Source organism: Danio rerio, chromosome 7 (genome assembly GCF_049306965.1).
Source record: "Danio rerio strain Tuebingen ecotype United States chromosome 7, GRCz12tu, whole genome shotgun sequence".
Lineage (NCBI taxonomy): Eukaryota > Metazoa > Chordata > Actinopteri > Cypriniformes > Danionidae > Danio > Danio rerio.
The window spans coordinates 60,551,946-60,579,231 of NC_133182.1; the positions used below are offsets into that span (position 1 = coordinate 60,551,946).

Sequence of the window (27,286 nt, forward strand, 5' to 3'; positions counted from 1 at the left end):
CACTTCTGTAAACGACTTTGAATTTTTTCAGTCAATCCGTTCCAGTTTTGTTGAACAAAGTCACTTTCACCTAGGTAAACTCCAAGGTATTTTAAAAAACCCCTCTTCCATTTTAATCCTCCAGGTAATAAGGGAGGGTCTCTTTTCCAGTCACCTATGAGAAGTGCTTCACTTTTTTCCCAATTAACTTTGTCAGAAGAAATCTTTTTAAAATTGTTAATAATACATTCCAGTCTTCTTACATCATCAGTGTTAGTTATAAAACAATAACATCTGCATATGCTGAAAGTTGCACTTGAGCATTACAGTGGGGTATAGAAAAACCTTTTAATTCCGCTCTTATTCTGTGTAGAAGAGGTTCAATGGCAATGGAATATAACATTCCTGACATAGCACAACCCTGTCTAACACCTCTCTGTACATCAAAAGGAGCGCTTAAACCACCATTGATTTTGAGTACACTTTGAATGTTACTATACATTACCTCAATCATTTTTATAAAATGAGTACTAAAACCAAAAACCTTTAAAACTTTTTTCAAATACTCATGTTCAACATGATCAAAAGCTTTCTCTTGATCTAATGAGATCAATCCACAATTAATACCAAATAATTTAGCAACTTCTAACGCATCCCTAATTAAAAAAATATTATCAAAAATTGATCTATTTGGTATAGAGTAATTTTGATTAGGCTGTATAATTTGGTCCAGTACTTTACTTAGTCTTACAGCTAAAGCCTTTAATATAATTTTATAATCTGAACACAAAAGTCTCCAGTTACCTAATTTTTGAAGATCTCCTTTTTTGGGTAAAAGAGTAATAACTGCTCTTCTACAACTCAAAGGCAATGATCCTTTATTTAAACTGTCATTTAAAACTAAAAACAAATCTTCACCAATCACTGGCCATAAAACTTTATAAAAATCAACAGGAATTCCATCAATGCCAGGCAATTTGCCATTTTCCATGCTCATCATTACTGTATATAATTCATCTTGTGATATAGGCAGCTCAAGCATTGCATTGGATTCATCATCAACTTTAGAGAGATTTTCAAAAAAACTGAGTTTTCAACATCCCTCTGTAATACTTCACATTTATATAAAGATGAATGAAAATTAACTGCATATTTGTGAATCTTACTAGAATCTGTAATATCTTCTCCTGTTTCAAACTTTAGTGAATGTATTAATCGGCTTTTTCCATTCATTTTTTCCAAATTGAAGAAAAATTTTGAAGGTGCATCCATTTCTGAAATATTTTGAAACCGAGAACAAATTAAAGCACCCTTTGCTTTTACATTCAATAAATCTGCAAGTAAATCTTTTTTAGTTTTACTTTCTTCAAAATCAGTGCTATTATTTGTAGAAGCTGTTGTATTTAAAAGTTCTGTTAAATTTTTTTCTAACTCTTTCATTGCTCGCATTGTTTCTTTAGTAACATTAAAAGTGTACTCTTTACATAACTGTTTAATTTGTATTTTCCCGCAATCCCACCATTGTTGCAGTGAATACATTTGTTTTTGTTTTTTAAAATTTTCCCAAAAAACAGAAAAAAATTCTTTAAAATTTTCATCATTTAAAAGTGATGTATTAAAGTGCCAGTATGCACTTTTTACTTTCACAGAATTGACAAAAATCTTACAAATAACCGAACAGTGGTCAGAAAACCCAACAGGAATTATACGACAATCTTTGACATCATTTATTTGAAACTTAAACATATAGAACCTGTCAAGTCTTGCCATAGAAATTTGGTTATCTTTGCTATGTACCCAAGTATATTGTCTATCATTTAAATGTACATTTCTCCACACATCACATAAATCACAAACTTGTACTAAATTCTTCATTTCTTTCTGTGAAGCATTATGTGGTTCTAAATGATTTCTATCCATTTTATCATTTTCTGTGCAATTAAAATCTCCACCTAAAAACAATAAATCCTCTGAATCTACATTATTGATAACATTACAAAACTTCTTTAAAAAAAATTATTCTTTCAGCTCCTTTATTAGGAGCATAAATATTTAAAAACACCATTGTTGCATGTTCAAACTTGACTTTGACTTTCAAAAAACGGCCTTTAACTATTTCTTCTGTTTCAACAGACAGTGGAGACACTGTCTTAGAAAACAAAACAGCTACTCCTCCACTGTTGTAAGCCAAATGGCTCATAAAAATCTGACCATCCCAATCTTTCGTCCAGTTTATTTCATTAAGATTGTCACTATGTGATTCTTGAATAAACGTGACATCTAGGCGTTTCATTTTTATGAATTCAAATAAACACATTCTTTTCTGACTGTCTCTAGCACCATTTAAATTGAGAGTTCCAATGTTAAACACTCTCATAGTAAATGATGTTTTAAAAATAAAAGAAACAATTAGAAATACTGCAACCTTAACCAAGAACAATTTACACCAAATCTGGTTTTTCATCATTAAGGAGGTTTTTTTTCTTTACTTTAACCACTAATTTCCTTAGACAATAAACCTCTGTGTCTATGAATGCAACTTCTCTAGTCAGAATCTTTACATCTTTCACGAAAGCAGAAACATCTTCAAAATAATCCTCAGCCTCCACGTTTGGTAAAAATTTTGTTTCCCTCAGAAATGTCTTGATTCCCTCAGCCGTATATCTTTGTGTTTGACTTTCACTTTCATTTTGCGATGAAAAGGAATAAACTGAAGAACTGGAATCAGAAGAATCAGCATCATTATCTGATATCATATAATCAGCCTTAATCTTGTCTTTTTTTGCTTGTTTGATCATTTTGTTTTCACTGACTTTTTTTCTTTTATGGGGAACTTTAAAGATTTGCTCCGGTTCAATTTTCATTTCCACTATCCCTTCACCTGTACTTTCCTTAGCTGTTCCAGCTGTGGAAAAAGTTGCCTTTTGGCTACTTGTGTCATCCTTAGAATTAATTGAGGTTTGAACAGCAGACGAGCCTGCTACTACCTCTGCCATAGTAGGAGCCACTGCACCTCCCCCGCCTCTCTCCTCAGAGACCGCAGCATCAGCCGCAGGTGCAGCGGCATCTAACGCGACAGACGCAGCCGCAGAAGACTCGCCTTGTACGTCTCCCTGACCTGTCTCACCTCCACTTGTACACGATCGAATTAAATGCCCAATTTTTCCGCACCTGAAGCACTTCATTATGCTCTCGGATGTTGCGTAAATGGTGTAATTGAACCCATCTACTTTAACATTAAACGATAGGTTTAATTCGTCATTGTTGTCTTTCAGAATCATATAAACTTGTCTTCTAAAAGACATCACATGTTTAAGCATGGGTGATTTACACCCAAGAGCTATTTTCCTGATCGGTGAAACTAATTTGCCAAAAGAAGATAATTCTTTTGCAATGCATGCATCGGAAACAAACGGAGGTATGTTTGACACAATAATTTTCCTGGATGGACTACTAAGAGGAAGTACAGGTATGAGTTCATCATTTATCACCACTCCTTTTTGCACAATCTCATTAGTTTTTTCTATCGTGTTCAAAAACAAAACAACCGCATTGTTCATCCTAGAAGCTGAAACCACCGATGAACATCCCACTACTTCGCCAACCGCTAGAATACAATCCTCCACACTGGCCTTACACATGATTTTAATTCCATGACGCCGAGTCAAACTTTCACAAACTGCGTCTCCTGACGACGCCATACCTCCCGGCAACAAAACACGCCGGGAGTAAACTCACTACACTCACAAACACTAACCAACAGCACACGTATACAAACAACAAACAAAGAAAGAAAAGTTAGAAAGAGAACCATTCAAACTCATCGCACTTTCCCAACACTCGCTCACCACACACTCGCTCAGGCACATGCGCACACGCAAAGAGAGAGAGAGAGAGAGAGAGAGAGAGAGAGAGAGAAAGAGAGAGAGAGAGAGAGAGAGAGAGAGAGAGAAATTGTTAATTGCCATGGCTATGATATATTATGTCACTACAAAGATTGTCTTTTTTTGGTCACCCAGCTATTAAGTTCGATTTGATTTGAACTGGAGCTCCTGGTAACACAATCACTGCTGTTACACAAAAGGGCAACAGAGAAGGGCAACATAATCACTGCTGTGACACAAAAGGGCAACACAGAAGACAATTCCAATATTAAGCACTACAAATAATACGTTTTTGCCCAATATATAATCTAAATCAAAGTCATGAATTGAGTTTTGAACAAAAACATGAATAATCTCATGAACTGGGATGTGTAGTTTGAGGCTAATTATAGAAAGTATATTCTTATTTGTGCATAATTAATAATAATAGTTGTAATTGTATTTTTATTCATTTATGTATTTTATTATAATAATGAAGGGGTCTTTGGGGTTTTATTTTTTAGGTCTCTGCTCTCCGCCCGTTATTGAAATGCGTGTTGTAGAGGGTCTGCGAGTTCTCCTTTCCTGTGTGCAATTGTCACCTCGTCCCTGCCACTGGGATCATCCACCTGGGAGTCACACCCGCCACCACAATTATGATCTGGAGGTGCAGATTACAAACAAGAGTCTGGGCATCTATGTGTGCCTATGTGATGAAGCGGGCAGAGACCAGCCACCCTGTCGCAAAGCTGTGTATCAGCTGACACTTGACAACCCCAGAGTGGAGGGTAACAAAGCCATTGCAGGTAGCCGACATTTTATGGCCTCGCACATATTTCTTTTTGTTATAGGTTTCATGCTGGGTGGCATCCTTTTGTTTCTAATTTACAAACGGCAAGGTGGCATGACAGTAGGTGGAAACTCATCATCCACACTGGAAAAGGGACGGGACCTTCTTCATTCTACAGACACCCCTCAGTCTCCAAGCAGTGCTAGTCTACTGTCTGAGGCTGTTCCAATAACAGAGAAAAGGAATGGGACACTGAATGGCCACGGACACAGTATGCACCCAGGTGGTCACAATGGCAGGCACATTTATACCAATTCCAGTGGGCTAAAACTGCAGGAATCAGCTGTGAACTTGGCAGATGAGCTGGATGGTAGGGAAAGAGCGGGGCCAGATGGAGAGGAGGAAGGACTGGAGGAGGGGCTTAGTGAGATGGAGGAGGCGTTTTCTAAGATGCCTTGTCTACAAGGAGCACCACTTGCACAATGTGAAGAAAGCTCTATCTGAAGAGACACGCATGATTTAAGGCTAGACTCCTAAAGTCTCAGAAACAGGTGTAGGGCTGGAGGAGAAGACAATCACAGAAACTGATACCAATAGAGATATGTAGGTTCAGTCATGCTCCTTTTCATCACCACCCAGTTCATTTATTCCTGTGTACATAACATGCTGTGTAGAGTTGTTTGTCTTTTCTGTATGTGTTTGGTCATGAGGAGCATACTCATTAATATCTTTTAACATGTTTGTGCTCAAAGCAATTAACACACATGTGACCTTTCAGTCGGTGCATCCATCTGTGTGTAGTCAAGTAGTTTAAGCATATTTTTCTTCTTTTAATTAAAATATAAAAGGGGGAAACAACAGGCTAGAACAGCTCAAAAATCAAGAAGAATCTTGTTGATCCTGGCCTGATGTGTTTGCTTTGTGATTTGTTGCCAAAAACGGTTCCTCTGTGATGAATGAATGATGGAAGCCTGATTTTCGCCCGAGAGATAAAGTGATCCGAGTACTTCTAATGTAGATACTGTGGCCTAGTTACTGACAGGGAAAAGAGCGTAAAGGTGACCCCAGACTGTCTGGGCCTCTTAGTGTTGGATATTTAAAGAGTATGCCAAGATAAATCAAACTTCAGTCCTGACCTATCATGCCCAAGACCAATTGGGTTAAGAAAATGAGTGACTACCCTTTTTAGTTTCTGTTTGTTCAAGAGAGAATTGGAGAACCTGAGATTTAGACAATTTGTTTAGACATTGCAAATTAAAAAAAAAAAAAAAAACAGAACAATCCCAGAGCGAGGTAATCATTCTTCGCTCACATGTTTTGCGGTGTCAAACCACTGGCATCCTAAGATGTACCATGTTTTGTTCATAATTCTCTGCACAGACAAAACACCACAAGATGACCAATGTTATCTTGTTATTTTGTTATACATTCTTGTTGAAACTACAAGGTAGTTGTCAAAAGTCAAGAATGAAGTACATTTTTGGTTGATTTAACTTTTCTTTTATGGACAGAAAATGTGCCTAGTTTGAAGGTATATTTATCCCAAATGTAGTGCATGGGACAAAGTAGCCATGATTAAGCAGTTACAGATTTGTAATAAAGTGATGAAGGTCTACGGCTTAATGTAAAGCACTCCTAGAAAAAGAGTGTTTATGTAGCCATAATAATGTCTGTTTATGGAGCTTGTAAATATCTGTGATTATTAAACTAAATGGAAGAAAAATCCATTTTAAGCATGGTTTTATTCCATCTTTTCACTAGGGTGGCGGAAGGGATTCTTCCTAAGTGCCATTTCCTGCCATTTTCCATTTTAATAACTTGTTTCGACATGTGTTCTCCAATTATTTATATTTATTTTGTTGTTGTTTGTTTGTTAGTTTTGTTGTAAAAAAAACTATATTTGTAATATTATTCCATGCCAAGTTAAGGTCTCTGCAATTCTTTACAAATAAAAAAGGTACATACAATCCCATAAAATTCTCACTTCAAAAATTCTGAGGGGTATTGCACAAAAGTTGAATCAAGAAAGAAAAGATAACAGACTTGACCTAGTTTAATCAGCTCCTTCTGGTTTAGTCTGTTGTGTGTTTGCTGATGCAGCATGAAAATGAGCTGCTATGTCAAGGCCAATGTAGATAGCCAGGACAGTGTATATGCAGGAACCTTAAAGATAATTTCAATACCTTTTTAAGACTTTTTAGAGGCCTTCTCAGAATATTTTAAGACCTCATCGCCACTTCAAGTTCTAATCAGTTTCAAACCTTTAACTTAATAAACAGTTGTTAATAAACAGTTTAAGTAAAAAAAAAAATCAATGGAGCACAACCATGCAACAGAGCTCAAATAAGCTCGGAAGAAACAAAGCTTGAAAGAATAAATTATGTTGTTGTTTTCAGCTTCAGGCTTCAGCCACTGTTTAAACTCGTCTTTTTTCCAACCAGTACACAAACTAATATTTTCCCATATATATATATATATATATATATATATATATATATATATATATATATTGTATATTGAGTATGTCGTTGGTAATATGAGGAAAACACAGGCACACACACACACACACACACACACACACACACACACACACACACACACACACATATCTCTTTATATCAAACTTTCAAAACTAGTCAAAAATTTAAGACCTCATAAAAACATGATTAAGACATTTTAATGTCATTTAAAACCTTAATTTTCTCATAATTGATTTATCAACTTTTGATACTTTTTAAGACCCCGCTGACACCCTAAAGGATAAGTGCACATTTGTGACTTTCTTTAGCATACCATGAGAGACAATTATGCGAATATGAATAAAACATGATGTGAGCCAATCAGCTGAGTCATAAAATGCCAGTCTTGCTTACCAATCTAGTAACTTCGGCTGATCTGGGAACTCCAATTCTTTCATGCAGAGATTTAATGGAAACAAATAAGGAGGCATTTTAAAAAAAGAATACATTTTGCCTTAAATGTGACCAGTGGACATTCATGCTACGCTACTTTTGTTTGGGAAGATTATGCCAAACATTCACCCAATATGTTTAATCTGTTTGTTTTATTTTATCTAGCTTATTGAATCTATATGATAATTTATATATTGCTTTTATTTAGTTTTTTTTCTTCCTAACAATATATGTATATACATGTATGTATGTTTATACAGAGCTTAGCATAAATGAGTACACTTCTTTTAAAAATGAATATTTTTATCCATTTTTCAGTGAATATAGACAATAAATTTTGGTGTATTTAAACAAAAGAGTTTTATTATACAGTTATATTTATTAAAATAAGAGTTTAGTCACCAAACATCTTTAGGAATGGAAGAATTAAAAAATTAATTAGAATGAGTTATTGCAAAAGAGATATTTCTCTCGATTGTTCCTGTTTATTGAGATTTAATGAATATTTTACCCTAACATATTAACTTTGTTGTACTAATTTTTGGACAGATCTTAAGTTTATTGTAAAGCTTCTATAGAAAATATAAATGTAAAAGAGATATCTGTTAGGGGTGTACTAGTTTATGCTGAACACTTTACATACATATTTAATATAAAACAACCTATATGTGAACTTTTACAATTTCTGCTAATAAAATTAAATATACATATTTTGAATTCTAATAGTTGGAAAACATTTGTAAATGGCCAATATGTAAAATACATATAGTAGCATTGACCAAGAAACTAACAAATTATTCACTAGAATTAATCCTAGCTCTCGAGCAGGCTAGCTCTGTAGTAACTTAATTTAGCCTGCTTTAATGCGACCGAGTCAAGCCAGGATAGTTTAAAAATCCCAGCTTCACATTTTGCTTTTGTGCAATACCTCTGTGGGGTTATCAAGTTTATGTCTAAAGACAAGATCAAAACAAAGCTTCACAATGTTCTATAATTGTAAAAATGTTTTTTATGTTAATATTCTTGAAAAATAACCAGGGATCTGTTAGTGTTTCAATCAATGTGTTGTTTATTCTGAATTAAGAAATATGTTAATGTATGTACAGATATGTTGTATTCTAAGTTTCTATTTTTATAATTTATATTTTACGAAGATAAATGTATGTTTGTTTTTTTAAACATTTATTGAAGTTGTCTTTACTTGAATGACTGTATGTTTGAATGCCTTGTAATGATCTTTGGAATAAAAAAAAGAAAACTACCTCTCAAAACCTACCTCTCTGTCTCTCTCTCTCTCTCTCTCTCTCTCTCTCTCTCTCTCTCTCTCTCTCTCTCTCTCTCTCTCACACACACTACACACACACACACAACCAGTCAAAGGTTTGGGGGCAGTGCAATTTTTAAATGTTTTAAAATAAGTTTAGTCTGCTAATCAAGGCTGCATTTATTTCATCAGGATACTCCTGCAACTTTCGGGAGACTTGGGATGTCTGAGTGCGTATGAGAAAGTATTGCACATTTATTGCACAGTTGGAGAATATTTAACTGTTCATGAGGTAGATGGCCTGAGGAAAGAAACTTTTCCTGTGTCTGGCTGTTTTTGTGCCTGGTGCTCTGTAGAGCAGACCAGACAATACTAGTTCGAACAGGAAGTGTGCTAGGTGCCAGGCATCCATAGTGATTTTGCGAGCCCTTTTACTCACTCTGGAAGAGTACAGTTCTTGCAGTGTAGGAAGCATAGTGCCAGTCATTCGTTCAGCAGTCTGGACTATTCACTGTAGTCTGCGGAGGTCGGCTTTGGCAGCTGATCCGAACCAGACGGTGATTGAAGTGCAGAGGATGGATTGGATGACAGCTGAGTAGAAATGTACAAGCAGCTCCTGTGGCAGGCTTCCTCAGCTGACTATTGAAGCACAGTCTCTGCTGGGCTCTCTTTACAATAGCGTCTATGTGAATGTCTCACTTCAGATCCTGAAAGATGGTGGTGCCCAGGAATCTGAATGACTCTATTGCAACCACAGTGCTATTCATGATGGTGAGTGGGGGAAGTACAGGGGGGTTTCTCCTAAAGTCCACAATCATCTTCACTGTTTTGAGTGTGTTCAGCTCCAGGTTGTTGTATCTGCAACATAAAGCCAGCTGCTCCACCTCCTGTTTGTATGCAGACTTGTCGCTATTCTGGATGAGGCCGATAACAGTAGTGTCATCTGAAAGCTTAAGGAGCTTGATGGAGGGATCTTTTGTGGTGCAGTCGTTGTTGTACAGGGAGAAGAGCAGTGGGGAGACAACACATCCCTGGGGGGCACTAGTGCTGATGGTGCAGCTGTCGGATGGGATTTTGCCCATTTTGACTAGCTTTGGTCCATCTGTCAGAAAGCTGTTGATCCATTGACAGACAGAGCTAGAAACAGAGAGCTGGGTCAGTTTGTACTCGAGCAGTGATGGGACAATGGTGTTAAAGACAGAACTGAAGTCCACAAACAGAATCCTTGTGTAGTTCCCTGGTTTGTCCAGATGTTGTAGGGTTTAATACTGATGTTGACTGCATCATCCACAGACCAATTTGCTCTATAGGCAAACTGTGGGGGTTCCAGTGATGTCCTTCAGATATGCTAGTGCAACCATCCCAACAAGGGAAGTATTCAAACACAAAACAAGTTCTTTACTGGACAAAATAAAGTATTTATTTTGGGCCACAATAATCAAGCAAAACACTCAAACACTCAATTCACTTAAATACTAGTTTCACTTTATTTTCATACAATAATCTCAGATATTAAAAAATCCACAGAAGGGTAGCAGCATTTTAAAATGTTCACAATATTCATTTTGTAAAGATTATTAGCAGACTGCATAGACATGATTGGTTAAGGCAACAAAAATGACCACCACTAGGCATTTAACAAGAGGGTATCAATTGTTATTGTGCAACACATCATCATTACACATCAACCCAGAGTTGTAATACACCACACAGTAAATCTCATAAATATAAATGCATAAATAACATCAATAAAAAGACACCACACAGCAATCAAAACATAAGCTTCTATCAATACCACTCCAGCTAAATATCAAGCCGTCGTCATTTAACATTTCATCTAAGGAGCGTGTTCCTAGCCTGCGCTCATCCGTCACACGCACACTCACCCACACAGACACAGACGGATGGAGTACAAGCGCCGGGAGAAATAAAACTCACTCAAACTTCCGGTGAATAAAATGCAGACACAATATTGACCTCGCAACAGTATAACACTGTGCTGCTGGCCCGCTTACCTGCTACCGGACGTGGGATATAGCGATGGGAAAGTCCACAGTGGCCGCCGGCCAAACTTTAGTCCGGGGAAACCCCAGCACTACCAATTACCCCTTCCAGTCATTCGCTTATGCACAACATCATGCCCACGTTCCGGAACGGTAGCCTTGGCTGCACCTGCAATCAAAAACCAAGAATCTCCCCCTGACCAAGAAAATGCATCCCCTTTAAAGACTTGGATTCATTAAAAATTGAACTCAGCTGTTGTTCTTCTGGAAACGTCATAGACGCAAATGACACCTGTACGCACCGTCCTGATTTAGGGAGCACCGCTTACACTAGCACCAGTCTATCAAATAACTTCATGGCCACAGATTTTAAGGCAACAGGTCATTAGTCATTAAGTCCTGTGATCTTTGGCTTCTTCGGGATTGGGATAAAGTGGGAGCGCTAAAAGCAGGACCAAACTTTTTGCTGTTTCAGTGATCTGTTGAAGATCTGTGAAAAAATGGGAGCCAGATGGTCAGCGCAGGTTCTCAGACAGACTGCTGAAACACCGCCTGGGCCTGGTGCTTTTCTTCTCTTACGTTTACTGAAGATCTGACGCACATCATCCTTACTGATCAGAAGTGCAGATTCAAAATGCATACAGTATACAATAAGGGTTCATAATTTCACAGGTTGTAAACCTTTTATTCATTAAACACCCCATAAAAACCCAGGCACTGAATAAGAGTACTGATGAACTTACACAGGTGCATGTACATTTGCAGGTTGAATTAGGTTGTCACCACCCTTGCATAATTGTTTATATGTATACAATACTTGAAAAAAAGTACACCGTAAACGTAATATACTTACACGGTTCTTTGCGTGATGAATGCTACCCCCCTATCACACAAACATTTTGTTTTGTTTCGTTGCATTTTAAAGAAAAGTACTTCGTTATTTCATTGTACTTACGCAGTACTTTTCATGCTGAATGAAGGGGGTAACAGCCAGATCTGTTACCCCCTTATTACCCAAGCATTACAGATTGTTCCCTTATACCTACGCAAACATTATTTATACTTAAACTATACGTACAGAAAAGTACACTGTTATTTCACTGTACTTAAGCGGTACTTTGCGGGTTGTAAAAGAAAGCGTTACCTACTTTTGTTAGGACACTTTTGACACCCTGATGCTGCTAATTCACCATGCATTTGTCTGCGTGACTTGACCTTTGTTCCCCAGTTCACAATGTCTTCAAAAGTGTTTTGTGGAGGACTAGCACCAGCCATGATCGCTTTCTGAACGTGGGGCCCTGCATGTTCAACTAGTAATCCCAAAAGAATTGGATTGTTGCATGTAACATCATCTATGCCAGAATAATCTTCAAAAAGTTCAAACAAATTTTCTGCATATTTTTCAAACGATTCTGCAATATTCTGTTTCCAGTTGTAAATCAACTCCCATTCAACAGGGCTTTTACCACACATGTCACAAAGGCAGAGTTTTAGTCTGTTCAAGATCTCACTCTTAGACTCATTAGGGTGTATTGGCAGTATAATTGTGCCTTCAATTAAAATTGTGGGGCCTTATAGAGCAGAACATTTGGAATTGAAGTGAAAACAATTTGCCAAATGTCTTTTGGTTTGAGTTGAAATGCATATTTGTGTCTAACAACTCGCCTCCACCATGTTTGGAAGAGCCCTTCAAGAGGGAAAGGTCCAATCTCTGCTTTAAACAAGTTACATTCATGTACTGTTAAAGCACGTTGAATGCTTGTCTCTGTGCCGTTTTGGTGTTTCATAACTTTTAAACTTGAAACAGGCATCTTTTGCAGAGATGTCTCATCAGCTTCCTCTGATTCTGAAGTCATAGGCGTGTTAGCTTTTGTATTTCTGCCAGGCATTAGTTTTTGCATAATCAATTTGTTTTTCAAATCTTCAAATATGTCCATGTATTTCTTAGATCTTTTAGCCAAGGCTAATTGATCTTCTAGTAGTTTGTCTAGCTGTGATTGGAGATGTTTTTTCCTGTGACTTACCTTTTTTAGGTTATTGCGTAGGCTAGAGGCATTCAGGTAATTTAAAGCCTCAATGATTTCTTTGTGTTTACATTTCTTTTGTTTGATGCCCACTGTTTTCCACCATATGGAAATGTCCTCACTAGTATCGTCCAAATTGAGGCCTTTTCTAGTGAGTTTGTACAGTACAGGCTCAACATTTTCAGTCCATAATGTAAACAAATCATATTCATTATAAGTATTCCACTCCATATTGGAGGAAATTTACTTGGATTTCACAGTGAGATGATTATCTGGATCATTCTGATACTTCTAATTCTGATACTTCTAGTTTTACACAAGTCATGCAAATGGAGACTTTCCCTACCATGCCATGAAGCAATAAAAACAGACTTACCCACTCTGTGGTTAGAAGTTCAGCTTTAATCCACTCAGAAGAGTTCTTCTCAGAGAATCCCCTGAGAAGATTTCCAGGATAAGCAAAGTAGATGTTGATACTAAAAGTATCTTGTGATTAAAACTCGCCAAAATTATTATAATTATAATTTATATGACGTCGGGTTCTCCAAATTGTAAAGCTTGAAGCTCACGCTGCTATTCTGAACCAATAATCGGAAACAGAAAGCAGTTGAAGGATGGCGTGTTTAAATCCATTATTTATCTGACTCCATTGCAATTTATCTGACTCCATTAAAGTTGTTATCATCATTGATAAAGAGAAAGAATCTCTAAGTCTTAAAGCATGCAAAGTTGTTTATTAAGTTACATGTTTAAATATACAGACAGTAAAATGAAAAAACTAACATACTGTATAAAGAAATTAGCTGTAACAAATGCCCTGCTGAGCAACAAAGACAGTGAAACTGCCTTTGTTAGCATATGAGGCTACGCACTGGTGTGCGGGAGATGCAGAGTTAAAGCCATTCTCCCAGATCAACAGTTACCTTTCCTTATTATACCCTGAGCAAAGCATTGTCAAACACGAGTGAAAACCAACCCCCAAAACCAGCTGAACATGAGAGCAAAGTTGAGGAAATAAAGTGGGGGAGAAGAACATTAACATACTCTCTTCAGGCCATGACTCAACAATAGTAAATATGTTGTAGTTTGAAATACAATTAATCAATGTCTCTGAAGTCATGACAACAAACATGAAAAAGTAACATGAAGGAAGATCACGAGCAGATTAATTGTGTATGGAGAAAGGCACATGGTTACTGTAAGCAAATGAGTGATGTGTATTGTAACTGTAAGGAACTCTGCCACATCAGGACGACCCATCCCATGCTTGGAATGTCTCAGTAGTCCTTCATTAGTATAGAAGGAATAGTATATAATATTTTCTCAGCTTACAAAAACATTATGGTTTGTTCCTTTGCAGTTTAAAGAAAAGTACACGTTATTGTACTGTACTCACTGTACTTACGCGGTACTTTTCATGCTGAATATCTGGTTGTTACCACCTTAATACCCAAGCATTACAGTTTGTTCCCTTATACCTACGCAAACGTTATTTATACTTACACTTTACATACAGAAAAGTACACCGTTATTTCACTGTACTTACACGGTACTTTGCGGGTTGTAAAAGAAAGCGTTACCATCTTTTATTTTACGGTAGTCACCACGCAGTTTCTTGCAGTTTTAGGCGACACTGCTCGGCTGTCCGCTGAAAATCTTCCACAGCCATTCTCTCCAAAACATGCTGGAAAACCTTCTTGTTCCTCACCATGCCATCAAGTTCTAATTGCACCTTCACGTCGCTGAAGGTTTGCACATCTTGAGTTGACCACGTGTTTTGAAAAATGGTCGTTTCTTGTTTTTGTCGCACACACAAGTGACGATTCTCTGTAACCAATCAGCCTTCAGCTGCGCGTGTAGCTCCACCTTTTGGTACCCTTTCTCGTCTATGGTACCCTTTCGAAAGGGTGCAAAAAAGTGGTATGGTACCACTCAGTGGAAACGGGCCGTTTATGTAGTATACAACATAATTAATGTTTTCTCAAATTGAGTTCTCATATTACGTTTCCTCCAGGTGCTCCGGTTTCCCTCACAGTTCAAATACATGTGGTATAGTTGAAATGGGTAAGCTAAATTGTCCGTAGTGTATGTGTGTGAATGAAAGTGCATGGGTGTTTCCCAGTGATGAGCTGCAGCTGGAAGGGCATGCGCTGCGTAAAACATATGCTGAATTAGTTGCCGGTTCATATAAATACAGGGACTAAGACAAAAGGCAAGGCAAGTTTATTTATATAGCACATTTTATACACAGTGGCAATTCAAAGTGCTTTACATAAACTAGAATAAAAAAGACAAGTTTAGGAACATAAAATGCAGACAATAAAAATGATTAAAAACAGATAAAAACAAATTAAAATGAGTTAAAATAAGTTATAAAAGAATGAAAAAGAAAAACATAATAGTGCAATCTGTCGGACGTAGCACAGTGCTCATACAGTAAAGGCACAGCTAAACAGATGAGTTTTCAGTCTCGATTTCAATGTGCCTAATGTTGGAGCACATCTGATAATTTCTGGAAGCTGATTTCAGCAGCGAGGGGCGTAGTTGGCTGAAGGCAGATTCACCCTGTTTTGACTGGACTCTTAGAGTTTCTAGTTTATTTGATCCTAGAGATCTGAGTGATCTTTTGGGTTTGTATTCAGTGATCATATCTATAATGTATTGAGGTCCTAGGCCATTTAGTGATTTATAGAAAAGCAGGGCTGGACTGGGGCAAAAAAAATCGGCCCTGGCATTTTGGGCCTGAGCGGCCCACTACATTCAATCAAAATGCTATCTATCTATGCACATCCAATATGTTTATCAACTCCTATTTTATAAAAAACAAAAGCCATTTATATGAAATCAATAAATAAATAAACATTTTAATCTCAATTTAATTTCTGTATACTGTCCATAAAGATATTTGTTGAGTTCTAAAAAATACACTACCCATTCATTTATTTATTTTCCTTCGCCTTAGTCCCTTATTTATCAGGGGTTGCCACAGCGGAATGAGATGTGGCAATGTGCAGTCAATGTGCAGAATCAGTGTATGTTACATAAACTAACATATTAACTTATCTTTTCACTCAGCCAAAACAGTCTTTTTGGGAAGGCCAGTGAGGAGGCCATTACAGTAATCCACCTTGCTGCTGATAAGTCTTCACTGGAAACAAAGCATCTAATTCTTGCAATATTTTTGAGATGATAAGATGCTGATTTAGTTACTGCTTTGACATGACTGTTGAAACTCAGATCTGACCCCAGAGTCACACCAAGATTCTTGACCTTATTTTTTGTTGTTTGACCTTTAAAGCCAAGGTACGCATTCACCTTGAGAACCTAATCTCTGTTCCCAAATGCAGTGACTTCAGTTTTCTCTTTTTTTAACTGAAGAAAATTTTGGCTCATCCAATTGTAAATTTCATCAATGCACTGGCAGAGAGTGTCAATAGGGCAGTAGTCATTAGGCAGTAAGGCTAGGTAGATCTGAGTGTCATCAGCATGCAAAGGTTGAACAGGAGAGGTGCCAGAATCGAGCCTTGTGGGACTCCGCATGTCATAGGTGTCCACCTTGACCTATGGTCACCTATACTGACATAGTAACCTCTCCCTTTAAGGTAAGATCTGAACCATTTGAGGACTGTCCCAGACAGCCCAACCCAGTTTTCCAGCCTATCCAGAAGTATGCTGTGATCAACAGTCTCTAATGCAGCACTAAGATCGAGCAGTACCAGCATTGTTATTTTACCTGAATTTTACCTGTTATTTTACTAGAACATAATGTCTGATTTCTTAAGTTGTGGTTGAGCTTCTTTGATGTCGACACAACTTGGCTGATTGGATGAGCTGATTGCCGTGCTGATATTATTGATCTTATCAGTAAAGAAATGAGCAAACTCATTACATTTGCTTTTAGAGAGTAGCTCACTGGGAATCTTACTGGGGGTGGGGTGGGGTTTGTTAGTGTCTCTACTGTTGCAAAGAGTGTACGAGCATTATTTAAATAGTTTTTTATAACGTTTAAAAAGAAAGTCTGCCTAGCAGTTTTTAGTTCTACATTAAAAGCATAAAGACTGTCTTTATAGATATTATAATGGACCTCTAGTTTCGTCTTTCTCCACATACGCTTAGCTTTTCTGCATTGTCTTTTCTTCATTTGAACTGCTCCTGAGTTTTTCCAAGGGACTCTCTCTTTGCCAGTTCTCTTCCTGAATTTAACAGGAGCAATGTCATCTATGACAATCTTAATTTTAGAGTTAAACAAATCAAGGAGAAAATCAACAGATATGATTGGTGTTAGCGATATGGCCTTCATAAACTGCTCACTAGTGTTCTCATTTATGCATCTCTTTCTGACAGAGACAGATCTCTCTTAATTAGCTGGAGTGATCAATATATCAAAGAAAATACAGAAATGATCAGACATCCTTAACAACAGTAGATGAAATGTTTAAACCCTTAGGTATAAGTAGATTAAAGGTGTGTCCACGATTGTGTGTGGGTCCTTGAACATGCTGAGTCAGATCAAAAGTGTCAAAAACAGTGATCAGTTCTTTTACAGCATTGATTTCTGGATTATCAATGTGAATATTAAAATCCCCAACAATACTAAAATTGTCAAATTCAGAGGTTACTATTGACAACAGCTTTGTAAAATCATCAATAAAAGCTGGTGAATATTTTGGAGGGCTGTAGATAATGATCAGTAAGATACGTGGAGCACCTTTCAGTGCTATACTCAGATATTCAAAGGACAAATAGTCACCAAATGACACTTGTTTACACTCATATACATCTTGAAACAGGGCAGCGATGCCTCCACTTCTCCTATTAACTCTGCAAACATTAAAAAAGTCAAAGTTTAAAGGAGCTGTTTCATTCAGAACTGCTGCGCTACAACTGTCATCTAGCCAAGTTTCATTTAGAAGCATAAAATCGAGGCAATTTGTGTTGATAAAATCCTTGAGTAAAAGTCACTTATTATTGAGTGATCGAATGTTTAAAAGTGCTAACTTAACAGTTTTAGCGTTTTTTTACTACAGAGGTCTCAGATATACATTTAATAGACACCAGATTTGAATGATTTGCTATACGGTCTGAAAAAGTCTTTGGTTTTTTGTCACGTAATAAGACACATCTGCGTAGAGAAAACTACAGACACATTGGGTTCCTGCTTATTCTGTAAACATCTGATAAAGATACTGTTATCTAAGCAGGCACTCGAGACGCATCAATGGCAGATTTTAAGTTCACCAGCTAAAGATGGTGAACTTAAAGGCCTCTCCTAGGTGTAGGGCGAGGTGGGCTCAGAGATGGGTGTGAGGCTTGCTGATTTTTGGTTGCTAACTGGGGGCTAGCAGCAATGGAGTGTGAGAGTTTAGTTTCCGCAAACACCAGTTCCTCCATTTTTTTTTGAAAAATCCAAGAGAGGCGAGCAAGGTGACAATGAGAGCGTGTCCGGTGACAGAGGCTGTGGGTCTGGGGTTTCTGGCTTTTCTTAGTTATAAAGTTCACTGTTCTCTTTGAAGATATATCCATTTCTTCGGTAGGCTGTTGTAGTGATCAGCGGTAAAGCCAGGAACTTGTGGAAATTAATTTCCAATATAAATAAATGCTGCAGAGTTATCACTAAACTCTGACCCTTTTCTTAAGCTCATCAGAAAGTGGCAATTGAGACAGTGACCATCTGTCTTTTGTTTATCTGAAAGACAAAGGTGTTAAGAGCCCAGAACTTGCTTCTTGATCCAATCTACTTTTGACATCGTCTCAAACACCGATGACACCTCCCAGTGATCAACTCACAGGATCATCCAATCACAATGCTGGATTTGAAAGGTGACATCCTTCAATACCGCCTTCCAGAGAAAGTATTAAAGACATTGTCTTAAACAAAGACTGTCTGTTAAGTGTGGGTCCTAAAGAGTGTGTGCATAAGAGTGTGTCGGTTAAGGGTGTGTTAAGAAGAGTGTGTGGTAAAAAGTGTGGTCAAAGTGTGGTTTATGGTGGTTTGCGGGGTTCTGTCCTAGACATCAGAACTTTTGCTGCGTGTTCCAGCAAGGATTTGGTAATTGGATTCACGGTGCTTTTTCGTCTGAAACCATCGCATCAAGACCACCACCTCCAAAAATCTGCGTGTCCCAGATTTCCAGCAACTCTACCTTCAAAGAAAAAGCATCGGCGTGTTCCCGACATCGAACCACCACCTCCAGAAATCTCCAATTTCTGCGTGTTCCAGAAGATACAGATTTCTACGCTCAAGGATAAAGGCATCGGCGTGTCCCCGACATCAGACCACCACCTCCAGAAATCTCCAATTTCTGCGTGTTCCAGAATATACAGATTTCTACGCTCAAGGATAAAGACGTCGGCGTGTTCCCGACTTCAAACCACCACTTCTAGAAATCTCCAGTCTGCGTGTTCCAGAAACTACAGATTTCTTCCATTCAAAGCTCAAGAGAGCCAAGTCTGCTCGTTTCATGCTTCAAGATCTGCAGAAAGATCCAACTTCTTCCATCCACTGCATCAAAGGCAGAAACGTAAATATTCCACTTTCCAACCCTTTAAATTAGACCTTGGCATAGTGTGTTTCAGTATAAAATATTCTAATTAATTAGATGTTTATAAATGATATTCTTTATTAACAAAAACTTCCTCTGTTTTTTGTTATTGTAAAATAAGGTTTACCTTACCTTAACTTAATCACCTTCATCACTCGCCTATGCACTTCATTTATTGTACATTTAGTAATTGTAGTTACCCTTGATTACTATTTTGTTAATAAATACACATTTATTACAATTGTGTCTTCCTTGTGTTGATAATACAGAAAAAGGCTCTACAAGTCAAACGATCTCATTATCCTTCAGATTTGGCAAGATAATATACTCCTCATTTCTATAATTTAACTAACAATATTTTATTGTTAATTATTTTGACAGTGGAAAGCTGTCTGGTGCCCCGTTTAAAAGGAGTTATTTATCTGTTATTTCTACATTAATTGGTGCCCCCACATTAGGCTAAAATATCAATATTAATGTCAATACCTAAATATTGATTTTAATATTTGATAAATCCAATTATCACTACACTGTTTTCCATATCAAACTGACGTGGGGGAGATTGCAGCCCTGATCAAACTTACGAAGTCTGAACTTACAAGAAGAGGATGCAGGACTGAACTGTGTGTAACGTTAGGCTACTTAATATTGAGAAAAAGCCCCAATCAGATAGGCGAATGTCGGTTGCCCCGCCTCCGTTTTCAGATGTCTCCGTTTTCCCCCATCCACACTGAGATGGAGCAGCAGCGTTTTAGAATGAAAACGACCTCTTCAGCGTTTCCAAAATGCTCCATTTTCAGAGCTTGAAATAGTGTGGACGGATGGCGTAATGGAAGCAAAACCTATGTGTTTTAAAATGAAAACGCGTTAGTGTAAACGGCCTCAGATGTGGGAAAGACAGTAAAGGTGGATGCATCAGAGTACAATAAATGTTTCACATTGTCCACAGCCCAAGATTTTGGCTGCTGCACCATTGAAACTGTTTTTTTTTATTGGCATGAGTGGGCCAAAGTTTGGCTATAGCATTTGGCCATGTATATTGACCCTGTGAAGCTCCCAACCAACAGTTTAGGTGGAAACAGGAGAATTGAGGTGCACATATAATTCTGCAGTGAGTTGATCAGCTGTGTTTTATATTTTTTGGATACAATCATTGTTATCACCTGAACATCCCTTTCAGACAGCTTTGCAATTGCAGCAATTGTGTTCAGTTACCCCTGTTTGATGTGGTTCTTCTTCTTGGTGATGTCATAGAGATTGTATGATTGATATTAGAATTAACCAATAGGATAAGAGGGGGCGGGAAGAAGAATGTTCGCAAACCACAGGATATAGAAAAAGACCAGTGGCCTCATGCATCAACGCTGCGTACTCACGAAAACTTTGCGTACGCCAGGTTTCATGCTCAGAATCGCTCACGTTTGAATTTACTAACGATGATCTGAACGTGGGAATGTGCGCAGTTCCACGCCAGCTTTATGGCTGGCGTACGCACATTTTTTGTGCGTGTCTGTTTTATTTCCATTGGCGACTCCTAGAGGCAGTTGTGTTAAATTGCTCTCTACGAAGTGTCTGAGCCTTGCAATGGCAGCTGTATGAGACAGGTTCATTTAGCAGGTATATAAGGTTTCCATACCATACAGTTGACCAGCCAAATATTAAAGCGCAAATTGCGGCGGTCGCCTGTTTTCCCAATGTGATCTGAGCTATCTACTGCACGCACATTGCTATAAAGACATTATCTGAAGATGAATTTGCATGCGTGAATCAGAAACATTTTCATTCAATAATTGTGCAAATACAATATGATGCACAGACTTATTAATGATTCCTACTTGTCTTTCTTGTGAAAAATAGTTGGCAAAATCTGATATGTAGCGGAGGGGGAAAAAAAAGAATGACTTCATCACACGCTGTATTCGAACCGAGTTCATGCTCGAATGTGTCTAAACATGAGGACATGCGTTTTTCGAGCTGCGCCACTGAGACTGTCAAGGATATTGCAACATTTTACATCTATAAATCACACTATTTCTTTTTAATTCACTCAGTTCGATGTTCAGACCCAACTGTGTTAACCGCATCAGCTAAACTCTCCCACTCAATTTTTTTCTTTTGTTGTTAATTCCGGAGGAGAAATTTGCAAATAACACTGTTTTTCTCTGGTCTACCTCCGAAAGCAGCACCTCCAATTCACATTCTGTTCAAAGTTTCTCTTTTTGCTTGCTTTTGCCATTGCTTTTTCGTTTGGTTTTGCCAAATTAGAGTCATTAGCATATTCATACGGGGGAAGAGGCAGGGAGGGGTTTTGTGCTCGTGCATGTTGCGCTCAGTTTCACGTTCATTCAGATGTACAAAAGAATATGCGAGAGATTCGGCTTATGCAGTGTTTCATACATTTGAATTTTTTTCTGCGTACCCACATTTACAGCTTTGTGCGTACGCAATGTTTTAGTATGATTTCCACGCAAGTCTTAGTACATGAGGCCCCAGAACTTGTGGATGTTAATAAATAAGTGCTTAACCATAGAATTGGACTAAGAAGACTTATTTAACATGGTGTCAGAAGTTGTGGAAAGATAGGAGATGGCGAAATTTACTCCACCCCAGAACTTCACCTTCGACAGCCCTAAAGAGTGGGCCGCATGGAGACAATAGCCGCATTTCCACTATCAGGCCAGTGCGAGCCAGGGCTTATATCGGGCCAGGCCGGGCCAATCGCCCGGGAGGTTGAGCAGTGAGGCCGAAATCATGTCGCGTTTCCACTGTGGGGCTAGTAGCTTGCAGCGCGTCAGCAAACCCCGCCCACAGAACATCCCCTGAATCGAACGTCACTCAAACCGCCCACTTCAGCGAGAATCATGCAGATAAAGCACATCATCACGAAATTATTAAAATTAGGACAACCAAAACAAACAAATGACACGTTACTGTACAGCAGTACAACGCATGTCTATACACACATGCCTGTGTGTTTTCATTCATCATATTCATTTACTCGCCGACCGACTGGCATCGAAATCCAGTGGTCTTGCCACCAACGGAGGGACACAGCGCAGAGAGCGCACACATCCATAATATAACACCACATATATAAAATTCTCTGTTAATAACTCGATATAAAATGTATTTTATAACATCCTCTAGACAGACGCTGTCCAACATTCATCCCAAATGCTCCGGAGAGAACTGAAACATGATTTTTTTTTCCCTATAGGCTTTACGACACTTAATAGGTGATTCCCTTTATTTAAAGACGTTGCTTATTATATCTTAAGTAAAGGAAAGTGTTCAGTGTTTCAGCACATAAGAGCAGCAAGTAATAAAATATTGCCTATATTTCGTTGCGCTCAGCAGCAATGCACTAATAAAGCTCTTTATGTATTTTATATTTCCTTTTTTAATTTTAGCATGTTATATAAAAACACACACACTTGTTTGAGGACACAGAACACATTTTGAACTTGCAGTTTTCCCCGTCAAAAAAGTGCTGCGCAGCTGCAGACAGAAAAAAAAGGTCGCCTATTTCTGCGTTCACTCACCCCGAAAATGCTCTGTTTGCATGATTTGATTAATATCATCGTATCCAAATACTTTATAAATAATATTTAAAACATTTTCCGGTGTTTATTTATTTATTTATTTTTAGAAAATCTTTTTTTCAAAGAGGCTTTTGAAAAATGAAAGTTAAATATAAATTTGAAACAGTTTGATATAGTACCTAATTGTTATAGTTATAGCTTTTGTTAGTTTTATATTGGTTTATTTATTTAATGTGATTTTATTATAGGCCTATCTGATATTTGTAATTCGTTAAATTATTTAAATATAGCTTAGGCTATTTTATCTAGATATGACACTATTGTTTTGAGCCTACAAAAGCGGACATGAAATTTGTAAAGTTTAATGTCTTTCTGTTGTATTCATATAGTGTATTATCTCCAAAATAAACTAAAACAATAAAAAGAAAAGAAAAAAGCCGCTCGCGGCATCAACAGAGCTATAAATGGAGCGCTCTTTTCCTCGGTCTCACACAAGCACAGGCATCTAAACGCGCAAAGACACTTATTAAACTTGACAAAACCTCTTGAAAACCTTTACTGTCTGCTGTGTCTTTAATATGGTGTAAAGATTAGTATGTGTTATTGAAACATCAAAGAGATGCAGCAAAGAAGTGACTTATTAAAACTATCATTTTATGCAATAACCTTACATTTAAAAGAGAAACATAAGGGCGATCATATGCAAAAAAGACCTCAGCCTATAATTTGTTCCAGATGTTTTCTTTCTCTTATTTATTTGTTTGTTTATGTGTTTGGCGCATGTACTGTGCGATCGGAAAACTGTGCCCGCCTCTCCTTTCACTCCGCCCCGAAGCCCCGGCTGGCCCTCTTTGGTCTAAGGTATTCGGCGGGCCGAAAAAGGCCAGCCGCTGGCCCCAAGAAAGCCCCGCTTTGGCCCGATTAGGCCCCGGAAGTGACAGTGGAAACGCCACTGGCCTTGGCTCGCCCTGGCTCGCTCGCTTTAGGCGCGATAGTGGAAACGCGGCTAATGCTTCACTAGGTACAGGATAGCCACGAAGCTAACGGAGGAATCTGGTGAGGTGCAAGTGAGTACCCTCATCTATGCCATGGGACCAGAGGCAGAAAATGTCTTTAACTCGTTCACGTTTGTAAGAGACGAACAGAAAAATTACTTCTACATAGTTCTGGATAAGTACAACGAATACTTCATCCCGAAAAATAATGTAATCCACAAAAGGGCATGTTTTTACCAACGAGTACAAAGGCCGGGGGAAAAGGCAGAAATGTTCATACGTGCACTCTATGAGTTAGCAGAGAGTTGTGACTTTGGCCCACAGAAAACGGAAAATATCAGAGATAAGCTTGTTGTCGGCATCAGAGATAAGGAGCTGTCAAAGAGGTTACAGTTATTGACCGACCTTACCTTAGATGCAGCCGTACTGACAGTGAGACAGGCGGAAGACATAGCTCAGCAGATAAGCCAGCAGGAGGAAGGTGCATCGAGCAGTGTTCAAGAGGTTTTACATAGACGACCTGAAAAACAGAGGTACTGGGATGACAAGAGACCCGTAAGAGGAAGGAACGACAGAAAGTTCAGCGGCAATAAATGCGGAAAGTGTGGGAAAATGAAACACAGAGACAGAGTGAAATGTCCCGCAGCAGAATCGGAGTGTAGAAAGTGTAAAAAGAAGGGACACTGGGAACGCATGTGTTATGCAAGAGCCGTAAACAAGATTAGAAATGAGACACACGACAGCCGAATGATGAGGATGATACATATTACCTGGGTACGGTAAATAAAACCGGGATGGAGGATATGGAGAACTGGATAGTGAAGTTGAATGTAAAAGGCTCAGGAATTAAATTTAAGATCGATACAGGAGCCGACATAAGTCATTAATAAAGATACCTTCAACTCACTTGAGGAGAAAGTGAGATTAAGAAACACGCTGGCGAGATATGACAGTCCAGGAGGAAGGATTACATGCTTGCGGCAATTTGAAACAACAACAGAATACAAAGATAGAAAGTTTAACCTCGTAATCCATGTCATGAAAGGCGAAACAGTAAATAACCTTCTGAGCAGAAAACAAGCTGTTGAAATGGGTCTGGTGAAGAGAATAGAAAATATCAGCGCCATATTTGGGGAAAAAGGAACAATGAAAACGGAGCCAGTCAAAATAAACCTAAAAGAACATGCAGAGCCTTATGCAGTTTACACTGCAAGAAGGGTGCCTCTACCATTGCTCCAGAAAGTTAAAGCAGAACTTCAACGGATGGAGGAGAATGGAGTGATTGAGAAAATAACATATCCGACGGACTGGTGCGCTCCTATGGTGCCAGTAATGAAACCTAACAGAAAAGTGTGCATCTGTGTAGATTTGAAAAAACTGAATGAAAACATTAAAAGGCAAAGATATATATTACGCATGACAGATGAAGTCCTGGCCAAGCTCGCAGGGTCCAAAGTGTTTTCATCACTGGATGCCACAAGTGGGTTTTGGCAGATACCCCTGCATACTGAAAGCAGCCTCCTCACAACTTTTATAACACCGTTCACGAGATAAAGTCAAGGAGAGAACGATGAACGTCTGAGGCTTGTTCTGGAGCGGATAGAACGAGCAGGACTCAAACTCAACAAGGAGAAATGTGTCTTTCGACAAAAAGAGATGCATTTCTTGGGACACATAATAGACAACAGAGGAGTCAGGCCTGACCCAGGGAAAGTAAGGGCTATAGCAGAGCTATCAGCACCACGGAACGTGAACGAGTTAAAACGCATCCTCGGAATGATAAACTATATGGGACGCTTTATCTCTGATTTGGCAACAGTAGGTAATCCGTTGTTTGAATCATTAAAAGGGAATGCAGTTTGGACATGGGACCAACCTCAGCAAAAAGAGTTTCAAAAACTGAAAGAAAGTCTGATGACGTCACCGGTTCTAGCATACTATGATCCGAGGAAAGCCACAGCAGTATCAGCGGATGCCAGTAGCTACGGACTGGGAGGACAACTGGAAGCCTGTGGCATACTGTTCGAGGAGGTTAAACGATGCTGAAACCAGGTACGCACAAAATGAAAAAGAGTCCCTGGCTGGGGTCTGGGCTTGTGAGAGATTCGAGAAATATCTCATAGGCCTGTTAGGATTTCGTCTTATAACGGATCACAAAACCTTCGTGCCTTTGATTAATAAGAAGGATCTGGACACGGTGCCTATACGTTGTCAGAGACTTTTAATGAGACTGATGAGGTTCACACTAACTGCTGAATACGCACCTGGGAAGACGTTAGTAGTGGCAGACGCGCTGTCATGAACCCCTATAAACAGTGATGTGCGGAGCAGCACAGCGGAGGAGGTGACCTGTCACGTAGAAGCGATTTTAGCCAGCCTCCCTGCATCCCAGTCAAAGTTAAGTTGCATCGAAGCCGGGACTAAAAGAGATGAACAATTACAGTAAGTTCATAAAGCAGGGATGGCCAGAACACGTGAGAAATGTACCAGAATGTGTCAGAGACTTTTGTGCAGTAAAATATGCGCTATCTATAAGCCAAGGGCTAATAACACTGGGCAAACGGATCTGCATTCCACGAGAACTAACAAGGGACGTGCTGGAACGTATTTACGAAGGACATCAAGGGCTAACCAAGTGCAGGGAAAGGGCAAATGTGTCCGTATGGTGGCCAGGCATATCGTTGGAAATAAAGAACAGGGTTGAAATGTGCACATTCTGCCGAGAAAACAGAAAAACGCAAAAAAGAAAGAGCCGGTAAAGTCGATTCCGTTACCTGACAGACCGTGGCAGCAGATAGCTATAGAAATTTGTGAGAAGAAAGGCCAAATGTATCTGATTGTTTCAGATTATTATTCACGCTTTATTGAGTTTCTCCATCTGCCACTGACAACCACGGCTCAGGTGATAAACAGACTGAAAGCAACTTTCGTTATTCCCGAACAGATCGTTAGCGATAATGGTCTACAATTTACTAGTGACTTATGGACAGAATTTAGGGATAGGTATGACTTTGAACATGTCACATCCAGCCCGTATAACCCACAATCAAACGGGCATGCAGAGCAAGCTGTCCAAACAGCCAAACGCATCCTTGCTCAGGATGATCTGCTCCTCGCTTTGATGAGTTACCGCTCAACCCCTCATTCGAGTACGGGAGTAAGCCCTGCAGAATTGTTAATGGGTAGAAAAATCTGCACCACATTGCCTACTCTTAACAAAAATCTGCTGCCAAGATGGCCTAACAGGATGCAGGTGAGAGAGAAAGACAACAACAAGTCTGCTAAAGCGCAACAAACCTTTTACTTCAATCGGAGAAAGGCATGTGCGAATTGCCACCCTTAAAACCGGGCGACCCGGTTCTGATGAAGCTG

The 27,286-nt window shown here is 38.7% G+C and overlaps 1 protein-coding gene across 2 annotated transcripts in view; it reads left to right on the forward strand.

The window, feature by feature from the left end:
- The window catches only part of sema4f (sema domain, immunoglobulin domain (Ig), transmembrane domain (TM) and short cytoplasmic domain, (semaphorin) 4F), a 137,289-nt gene extending 130,346 nt beyond the window's left edge, over positions 1 to 6,943 (forward strand). For both annotated transcript variants that reach the window (XM_005166554.6, XM_678693.10), the window contains exon 14: positions 4,367 to 6,943. In XM_005166554.6, the coding sequence (XP_005166611.1) occupies positions 4,367 to 5,136 (770 nt within the window). In that variant the 3' untranslated portion in view covers positions 5,137 to 6,943. The remainder of the gene's footprint in view (positions 1 to 4,366) is intronic.
- Positions 6,944 to 27,286: the final 20,343 nt, after the last annotated feature.